Genomic DNA, 10,371 nt, shown 5'->3' with positions numbered 1-10,371 from the left:
TCTAACGCCTGAGCGTCATCAGGGGGCGCTATTTCATCTCCATCTTTGTGTTTATACCACAGACATAATGCGTACAGACCAGTAAATAAGCTGCGATAGACAAGTGATAAATATCCCTACTTCAAAAAATCAGGAAAAATACTCACAAGGTTCACGGGTGTTCAAGACACATATCAAGTTAAAGCTTAATTCCTCATCTTTCATTTTCCTTTCAAGTTTCAGTGGCTTAACCGATGACTTTTGAAGATATTTCTCTCCGAAAAAAACACCCCTCAAAACAGTAATGAGGCCCACCGCCATTTTGAAAGTTGATGCCAACACTCCATTGCAAAACAGAGCAATTTAGAGGACCCCGTTTGGTCCAATACTTTCAGGAATACATGCTGGTAGTCCTGCCCCTGAATTTCATTCACCTTTTTAATAAACCTCCCAGTCTACGTGCCACGAAAGGCTCTAATAGCAGAGAACTGAAACCTTGCTGTACCGTTGGTAGGTACATTGTTGTAAACTATTTTGCTGAGTCTTTGTTTAAGTGTAAACAGATACCGATAACCTTATTCTTCCTTTAAGGTAAAATATTCATGGTAGGGAGTCGCGTAAATCTCATTCTATTTCATTGCTACCCTGTACAGAACTAACCGTTTTAAGAATAGCCCCATTCCATTTTATATCAATTTAGAATCCGCACAGGCCTTCTTGGCTTACGGAATTCATTCTACGATAGAGAAACGAAATATAGTTCATCCCGCTGAGGCAGGTTTGATCTATTTTATGCGTTTAATTGTTTATTAGTTTTAATAATTATAATAATTACGATTAGTGATAATTTTTTTGTGCTTACTTTTTTCAATATGTACCTTTAATGTATTTTGAATGAATTTTAATTAGAATATATTGTTACTTTCTTGTAATTTGGCTTGATAGGTCACGATAAGAATGAAACAAACTCATGGATGAATAATGAATGAAAGAATTTGACAGCTACAAATCGTGATTCGTTCCACGCAGGCAAGTTTTGGATCTATTTACTGGCCTGCAACCGGCATAAACCCAAAAAGTAAAAAGGGGAACGTATTTTTAGAGCACACGTAAACAAATACATGCAATCTAATTGCGTCAAATTCGCACTGAACGCGCTGCCGTCCATCATTTCGCCCACTGCTTGCCCACACTTTTAAAATCACGGTTATACGCGCAAGATTGGTGGGTTAGCGTTTAATGTATGTGGTTTATACGTCTGTGGCTTTTGTTCATTTGTAGTGCTTTGTATGAACAGTGGCGCAAACTGGAGCGCTAACTCATAAGTGATGAGTTTGTGCACAAACCTATGGAAAACCATAACTCACAATTTTGTACTTTTGTACGGCTATTTGCACATCTGCGTCTGTATTCTAAAACGATACGTCAACAAAGCCAATACGTAAAAAACTAACGCACAATCAGTGAATGAGGGTTTCATTCTCTGCGTATAAACAACGCAAACGCGTGCGCGTATGCGCTGGAGATAATTTGCCGTGACTTTTAAAATCAGATTAGCAGTTAGATTTGCTCGTTGCATTTAGGCCTAGAGTAGGCCTACATAATTCTGTGTATTCATTCTGTCTGATTTCGAATGTTCTACGCATACGCATGATGGATTCAAAATGTCGGCGCCCAGGACAGCGTCAAATTTACTCTGCGCGGAGAATGAGAAGTTCAAGCGCTCTAGTAATTTAATATAGCTCTACAGATGCAGCATTCAGATGAAATGAGGACGCAATTTCATTATGAACAGTGGCAGGGCCGTCTGCTGGTGATTTAGGAGAGCAGGATTTTAAAAAATGCTACTGTAAACACCTGTCAAATTGAAAAGAAAATTGTCTGAATGGTTATTGTCTTGAATTTCCAGTGAAACTCGCATTGCTTTCAGGCGGCGCTATTTTTGTCACTTACTTATTTTTATTTATCTACTTTAACTCTTTCTGGTAATGAGACCAACGATTCCTCAAAAAGTGCCCCGGGCACTGCAGCTCGAAAGCCTGAAGAAACCTACAGAGAGGAGACAATGAGAAGAAGATGAAAACATAGAGAATACATTCGCAAATCTTTCCATGTTAAGGGCGGAAGAGACCATGCAGAACACTGTCGAATCGGTCAGTCCACATGTAGATCTTGAAGTTCAACTGGCTTTGTCAATTAAGAAACATTATCCCTTCATAAAGAGGAGCTGCGTGGCCACTGTACACGCATAATCAACCCTATCTGACCTGCGACAGTTTCATTTTTGAAAAAGATAATATAAAAAGTCATTTTTCATTAAAACTAGTCACTGTTGTTTTCTCGGTACTACGTAGGTTCCCGCCCGTCTGCTGTATTACTCATAGAGACGTCCAGCAGGAACAATTCCGGGGGAGGGGAAGCACTTATCAGCTAAACATTGATAAAAAAAATTAACAAGGGAGCCAAATTTTTTCAAGTAAATTATTTTGTGAGTTTTACCCATGTCATATCTTTCCCCCCATTTCTTTTGCTTTCCCTTCCCCATGTTTTTCTACTTAAAAAAAAATGGGGCCGGGAGGGGGACAGGTGTCTTTGCCACCCCTTGGCGACACCCACGGTCACTCAGAGCTTAAATGAGAGTATTGTAAGTCAACGTACCTGTTCGTCAGCAGAGCAGAGAAGTGTCACACTGAAATAAATCCATTTTTCTTTAACCGATAGTTAATAAACGGAACTAGATTACTTGTTTCAAAATTGATTTTGAGATGATCATTCTATCAAATAATCAAAAACCTTTTAAACTGTGGTGGTCATCCGAAAATCGGGTTGTTTATTACAATTCAGGTTTTTCCCCCACATTTTTGTAACATCTTAACGATTTTTTTCCTTCAAATCCTGATTGACAAGAAACAATGCATAGACCTTATTTTCTACTCCATCAGTTTTGTTCTAGTGTTTTCATAGACCTGGAGGAGTAGTTTTTTTTTCTCCTCCAGGTCTATGGTGTGTTATTATATATAGCTCTATAGTGTGCATACACTCGGTCATTACGTCTTCAGCGATTTTATAATTAATTTGCCAGTAGTTGGGTGATTTTTCAGTGGGGTGGGACCAGATATAAAAATGATTCATGCCGTTTGGATTGCTCAGTGATGACTATAATACCCAGCCATTCTGCAAGTTGCATACAGGAGCTATGCATCATAGACACAACATGTATGAGCAGACAATAAAAGTTTACAGCTCCATAAATTTGCATATGAATCGATTGCTTTTCGTTAATTGGCTTATTGTAAGCACGTGATATCTGTTGGCTGGCGACGTCAGTTGAATGACGTTGTAAACAAGAGAACAGCCTGCGTGTATCCATAGAAACCCCAGGCAAATTCCTCAGTGTGTACATGTACAGTGCATAGTCAGAGTGCATGCATTAGCGCCACACACAGTCTCTGCATAATGCCATCACACACGGCTGCCATTTTGGATCCGTGATTTGAAAGAAGCTTGGAAATGACCATCCTAAACTCAAGCTGATGTATTTTGAAATGGTGGATATCGGTATCTTTAACGAATAATCAAGGTGTACTTCATGTCCAAGCAAAACATGATTGATGCAACGATGGTGGATACCTACTCGATTTCGAGAAAGCCGAATGTGAATTTACAGGGAGCATCGCGAACACGATCGCTAACGACTGGCGAACCGCTGTACCCAGCACATCTCACCGATAACGCGGCACGGACTGTAGGTAACGTAAACCATGCACAACATGTTGAATTGCCGCCGATCAAGAGCCACACCATCGGTGGTTCGAAAGTGCAGAAACCCAGCGAGAACATTCCAAACGGGATCCAGGTTCAACAGTTGTTTGAACCGGACGATAATCACAATTACAAACGCCAGCACGGCCAGGTAGCTGTAAAGGGAACAGTTGTTGCCAATGGTGTCGTGGCAAATCATACCCACGACGCCCGTCGACCATCCAGTGACAACAGCACGGACTCCAAAAGCAACTCTGCAAAGCATCGCTCACTGCCCATGACACCCGAAGAGGCTATGAAAATGTACATGCACAAACTCACTTCCTACGAACACCATGAAATCTTCAACACGCCACAGATTTATTTCGTTGGACCAAATGCAAAGAAACGACAAGGAGTCATTGGAGGGGCAAATAACTGTGGATATGACGATGACCAGGGGTCGTACATTCACGTCCAGCATGACCATGTTGCGTACAGATATGAAGTTTTGAAGATTCTTGGCAAGGGAAGTTTTGGTCAAGTGGTCAAGGTGTATGACCACAAAACCAACCAGCACGTAGCCATCAAGATGGTTCGCAATGAGAAACGATTCCATCGTCAAGCACAGGAAGAGATCCGCATCTTGGAGCACCTTAAGAAACAGGACAAAGACAATAACATGAACATCATCCACATGATCGACAGCTTCACCTTCCGCAACCATATATGCATAAGCTTTGAGTTGCTCAGTATGAATCTCTATGAGTTGATCAAGAAGAACAAATTTCAGGGATTCAGCCTGCAGTTGGTGCGGAAATTTGCACACTCGTTGTTGCAGTGTCTCGATGCCCTCCATCGGAATCGCATCATCCACTGTGACATGAAACCAGAGAACATCTTGCTTAAGCAGCAGGGACGCAGTGGCATCAAAGTGATCGACTTTGGATCGAGCTGCTATGAACATCAACGCATTTACACCTACATCCAGAGTCGCTTCTACAGAGCTCCAGAAGTCATCCTAGGTGCCCGATACGGCATGCCCATTGACATGTGGAGTCTGGGATGCATCTTGGCCGAGCTGCTCACGGGCTACCCTCTCCTTCCAGGAGAAGATGAAGGAGATCAACTGGCCACCATGATAGAACTCCTAGGCATGCCTCCGCAGAGGCTGATCGAGCAATCCAAACGGGCCAAAAACTTCATCAACTCCAAGGGTCACCCACGCTATTGTACTGTCACTACTTTACCGGATGGCACAACTGTTCTCAATGGTGGCAGATCGAGAAGAGGCAAGGTTCGTGGTCCGCCGGGAAGCAAGGATCTTGTCAAGGCCCTCAAGGGTTGTGATGATCCCCACTTCATTGATTTCCTCAAGAGATGTCTGGATTGGGATCCCCAGAGCCGCATGACACCCAGCCAGGCATTACGCCATGCTTGGCTGCGCCGGAGGCTGCCTAAACCACCTACGACCGATTCGACCTCTGCCAAGCACAAGAGGCACGGCTCATCAGTTGCCAAGCTTCCCCCGACAGGGCAGAATATGAGCGCGAAGACACGTCAGGCTGCAGACCAAACCACACGTACAGTCCTACCCAAGATCGTCACATAGAAATAGGCACAGATTTAATGTGGACACCGACGAATGTAGCACATTGCACATAATAAGCAAAGTGTGTTCTTTCATGGCAGACTATCTTTTACCAAAGACAAACTGCCTAGAGTTTTCATTGAAGTGTGTGTTATCTGAAAAATCTTTTAGGGAAATATTTTTTTTAGCTGGAGGATGAATGTTGTGTACTGAATTTCCAGTATTCTATCTCGTTCTGTTTCAGGAACAAGGGTTTTTAGTGGCTTTGCATTTTTATTCAGGACATGACAAATACTAATAGATTTTTAACTCCTGATCTTATCGCTGTTTTCATTCGTTTTAAATGTTCAATACTACCACCATGAAGGTTTTAACCATTTTTTTTATGGTTTTGCTTTTAAGTTGCAGACAAAATCTTGTCTTGAATGAAAGATTGTGCCATTCAAAAAATGTGTGTCTTAGAAGTCAAACAGAGAATGCCATACATAGAATTTTCTCCACAGCTGTATAAAAATTGTGTACAAAATGTATAAACTTTGTAGATATGAATATATTTTTATGTGCAGTTTCTACCTGATTCCTTATCCGAGAGTAAAATGTAAGGCATTCTTTGTTTGGCCATTTGCAATCTGGCTTTGTTTTTCGGTGACAACAAAACATTCCCAGTTAGATTTTTAATCAAGCATTTTAAGATTTTTTCAAAAATTTAAGTAGACACACACAAATAGCGTGGATTCACCTTTAATTAAAGGACACAAAGTGAGCTGATGTTTGATCCAGATCGGCCCTGTGCTTGTGAAATGTGCATTTACCATGATGGCAAAGCCTACACAGAACAAACAGTGAAGTGGTTTAACAGAGTACATGTATATCTTCATTTTTTCCCCAAAGTGGCAGCATGGTGATTCAGGGACACAGAGTATTTAAAAGTTGAGAATTCAACAAGTTAGTCACCACTGATTTTTGACAAGGTGTTCATGTGTCATGTACATGTACATGTATGTACATGAACGTACATGTACATGTATATTCCGCCGTACACACTGTGGTCGTTTTTCACAGTCCAGTAGCATTGTGTCCCACACACAATATCTGAAATGTATTGTTCCCTGTTTATAGACGTGCCATTGTCTGGGCCACACAAATGCACAATACCTCAAGTATACCAGAAGTAATTGCCCAAAGGTCTAGGCAGATATTCATGGATACAATTGGACAGTATAGTTCTTTTAATTGTAGAAGCGCAAATTTGACAAAGTAAGGAAAATGTTGTGCCATTGTTTTATGAAGCGAGAGTATCCTTGGATTTCCAGTACAAACTTAGGTGAAGGTTTTCGGGCTCAAACATTCACAGGGCCACACAGTTCAAGGCATATATTGGGTCGTTAATCACAAAAAAAGAGAACTTCGGTATCCTTCACATTTTTTGCCGATAGCCATACCCAATGGATTAATCCAAGTGGTCAGGATTTCTCGCAGTTTCTCATAGCATTGTCGTGGTTTTGGGTAACAAAACATCTGAATTTTATGGAACTGTAAAGGTGCATATCTTCAAAGCATACATGCATATCTTGGCTTAGTGTTCAACTCCTGCATTTCATTGGATACCGGGTTTGGCGTGTAACAAAGACTTTTGTGTTAATCTTGAAAATAAGAGGCAGGTTTAGAATAATTTTAAATGCTGTGTTGTGTGTCAAACGTTAAACCTGCACCCAACTATTCATTTCTTTCCCCAGTACAAAATCCACTCTTAGAAGGGAACACAGCAGATAATTTGCATAACCTGTGTACACATGGAAACCGATTGTGGCAGTTGCCCGTGAAATCAAAGCACTGTCACTAGTAAATTAACATCCACATCGTTACCTGGGCAACGGGCACTCGTTACCTTGACAGTATTCCCTAAGGATCGTTCCCGGTTTTTTGCTTTGCTAAAAAAACACGAGATAGCACATTGTTAATTATTTTTTAATGTGCTTATGGTGTGATTTCCTTGTTTGCTTGAATCTTGATCAAGGGAAAAGTCTGACGCACAGCTCACACATTTGTACATGTACATGAATTTGGCAAGTTCTTTGAGCAGTGAACATGAAGAAATCCATTTCCGTGAATTCTTGATATAACAATTTTGCACAAGCATTAATGCATCATGACTGTGAATTCTGCTCGGTGTTTCAAATGGTATGGTAATCGGTCTGGTAAAAAACATTCAAACGGTGTAGCGTCTGTTTTCAGTATTCATGAACTTCCTACTTTCTATAAATGATCATTATCTTCTGATCTCAACACCAAAATTTTGCATCTGAAATTTCCTTTAAATTTTCCATCGACACTAGAATACAGGTGCATGATCAATGGTTGCACCCACTGACGTAGTGGGTAAATAATGACATTTATTTGAAAGATGTAAGATTTATTTGAAAGATGAGAGATTTAATGTAGAACGTGTTGTGGTTTGGCATTTTGTCTTTGTGTATTCCCATGTACGAGAATATGCAGTTCCCCTGGGTCCAGAAAATGTGAATCTTGACGATTTTTCTTCTTTAAAACACCGAGTAAATCGCTACGTACTGTACATGTACACGGTGTTAGCCAATCCCAGTAAGTAATCATATTTCTATGAAATCATGTTGGAATATGCAGACTGTGGATTCTGTTTGCTTTACATGACTGTATGCACACTCTCTTGAAATACTTCGCCGTGTGTGTACGTGTTAATCAAATGTTTCAACTTTGCTCCCTCGTTCCGAAGTTGCATTCAAGTTGAGCCCAGCCACTGCTGGCAGACAAAAGAAAATCTTCACAGAGTTGGAGTTTGACCTTTGAGGTCAAGTAGGCCTAATCCAAAAATTGTATTTTCTCACCTTGCAGGGCTCCACTTTTGGACACAAGAAAGCCGTAACTGTATACGTGTACATTACAGACTGAATACCTATAGAAAAATTGGTCGATTTATGTCGGGACATTTTTGTGCACTTGAGAAAGTGTGGGTGGGTACGTGTGTGTTTGTGGTTTGTTAGTAATAACTTGCGTGTGTGGATCGAAAGCGTCAACACACCAGTGATTTTTCAGCTGTCCGTCCAATAAAAATAAATGCAAGATATTTTGGGTCCATTGTTGTGTGCCAGTTGTGTACAGAACTTTGCACGGAACTGAATTCGTTTTCTGTACAGGTGTATTGGGGAATCTTTTGATTCCGCATACGAGTACCAAGAGTACTGAACCTCATGATTCTAGTCTAGTTTATTTTCATGCAGTTTATTTCCTGTACGCACGGTACGTGCACGTGAACCAATGAACTTTGAATGTAACGTAATAAAATTGTATATGACTGCACAGTGATCTGTTATACTTCGTGGTTACTCTCCAGAAAGTATATGTGTGTACAGGTATTTGGGATTGTAGAGATGCTTTATACACATGAAGCAAGATATAAGACGGAGAGAACCCCCCCTCTCCGCTTTGTGTTGGTCATTTTTTTCACTGGAATCTGAGAAATTCTTTTCAGACATGGGGGGTGTTGGATTATAATAGTTTATAGTGTGTATAGGGATTGGACATGTTGGGGAGTGCTCCTAGGTTTCATTTCTTGCTGGATACATGCATAGCTTGAACCGTAGCTTGAACAGAACGCCAGACAAGGGAGGCAGTAGGGAAAGGATACACTGTACAGTTGGGGGTATTATGCAACAAAAAATTGTGAACAATCACAATAGAGATTAACACTTCGGGAAAAAAAATGGAGGTTGGGGAAGTGGGGACGCCTTTGACCACAGTCGAAGGAAGGGTAAAAGGGTAGGACAGGTCAGTGGAGGGATGATCGGGAAGGGGTGAATCACTGGAGGATTTGCGCTGGAAAAGGAGAGGAAAGCAAGTTTTTCATAACCAGAGAGTTGTCTAGGTTATTTTGGATACGGACACCAAGGTTATTTAGGGTACTAAGTTTGTTGCATGAATGTGCAGTACGGCATAAAAATGGAACAACCTGGACATCTTGTTTTTAAATTCAAGGAATTTTTGGCCACCCAGTTCTGAAATGCCGACCACACCTACATGTACTACATGTGCGTGATAAAACAGATTTCCCGCTGGTGATGGGTCATGCTATGGATTCTAATGTTGCCATGATCTGATAAAATATATCACCATACACAAACGACAGCTTGGGATCCGTTTTAATTTCTTTCTTCCACACTGCACAGTACTCTCCGAAATTATCAATAATTAAACAGAACTTTGTTAATGTGTGAGGGTCTCTGTCTTTCAATACCACAGACGATACAGAAGAACGCTAGAGATTTATCCACTTATTGCCTTGGGCCCAAATGAGTCCAATTAGGCCTTCACACAAAATCCTTCGCTTGGAGGAAACCTGATCCTCTTCCGCATATCCCCGATCGCCGCACGGAGTCTTCACTTGTACCATTACCAAACGGACATAATGCAAACGTACGCCGTCCTTGAGTTTTATGAACACTTACTTTTCAAATGTTAATGAACTGCCATTTCTACATTAACATAATGATAGTTCTCGGCCTTTCGGTACTATACGTTTGCGTAAACATCGAAACACTGAACTATCATTTTCACTCGGTTTACTAAAAGACACTTTGGAACAATGTCACCAGTTCCACTTCCCAGGCCACTCTTGCCCGACCCACTGCACCCCACCCAAAATGTAACATTTAAAAGAGACGCATACCATCTCCATGATTTAATAAAAAAAACCAAAAAACTCCAGATTAGAAAACGATGTTAATTCTCCATTTGTGAATACATGTACACGTATATCTTGCAGATGATGCGAACATTTTGTACACCTCCAGCGCGTCGAATCCAGGTAAGTCTGATGACTAATTAACAATGGAATTCCTAGCCGTTCTCCCGACACACCCAACTCGCGCGTGACATAATGCACCGGGCGGTAACAATGTACATTTTCTACGGGCAATATCATTACACGACATTTGCATGATTGGGAGTGGTGGTCATTCGTAAGACGTCAGGGCGCTCAAAATGCACCAGCACACTATCATTATGCGAGTAATGCAAAATTCAGT

General features: G+C 41.0%; 1 protein-coding gene across 1 annotated transcript; it reads left to right on the top strand.

The window, feature by feature from the left end:
- Nucleotides 1-3,373: 3,373 nt before the first annotated feature.
- LOC110973999 (dual specificity tyrosine-phosphorylation-regulated kinase 2-like) lies at nt 3,374-8,647 on the top strand. Its single transcript, XM_022225278.2, has one exon. It carries the CDS (start codon nt 3,569-3,571, stop codon nt 5,330-5,332), a length of 1,764 nt encoding a protein of 587 aa, XP_022080970.1. The 5' UTR covers nt 3,374-3,568; the 3' UTR covers nt 5,333-8,647.
- Nucleotides 8,648-10,371: the final 1,724 nt, after the last annotated feature.

The sequence above is a fragment of the Acanthaster planci genome, linkage group LG04 (assembly GCF_054643075.1).
Source record: "Acanthaster planci isolate LZ-2023a linkage group LG04, COTS_SCS, whole genome shotgun sequence".
In the NCBI taxonomy this organism is placed as follows: domain Eukaryota; kingdom Metazoa; phylum Echinodermata; class Asteroidea; order Valvatida; family Acanthasteridae; genus Acanthaster; species Acanthaster planci.
This window is presented reverse-complemented; position numbering and strand designations above follow the sequence as displayed.

Bases quoted from the DNA above. Each gene is read 5' to 3' on its own strand.
- LOC110973999 (XM_022225278.2), top strand. From the start codon at position 3,569: ATGTCCAAGCAAAACATGATTGATGCAACGATGGTGGATACCTACTCG.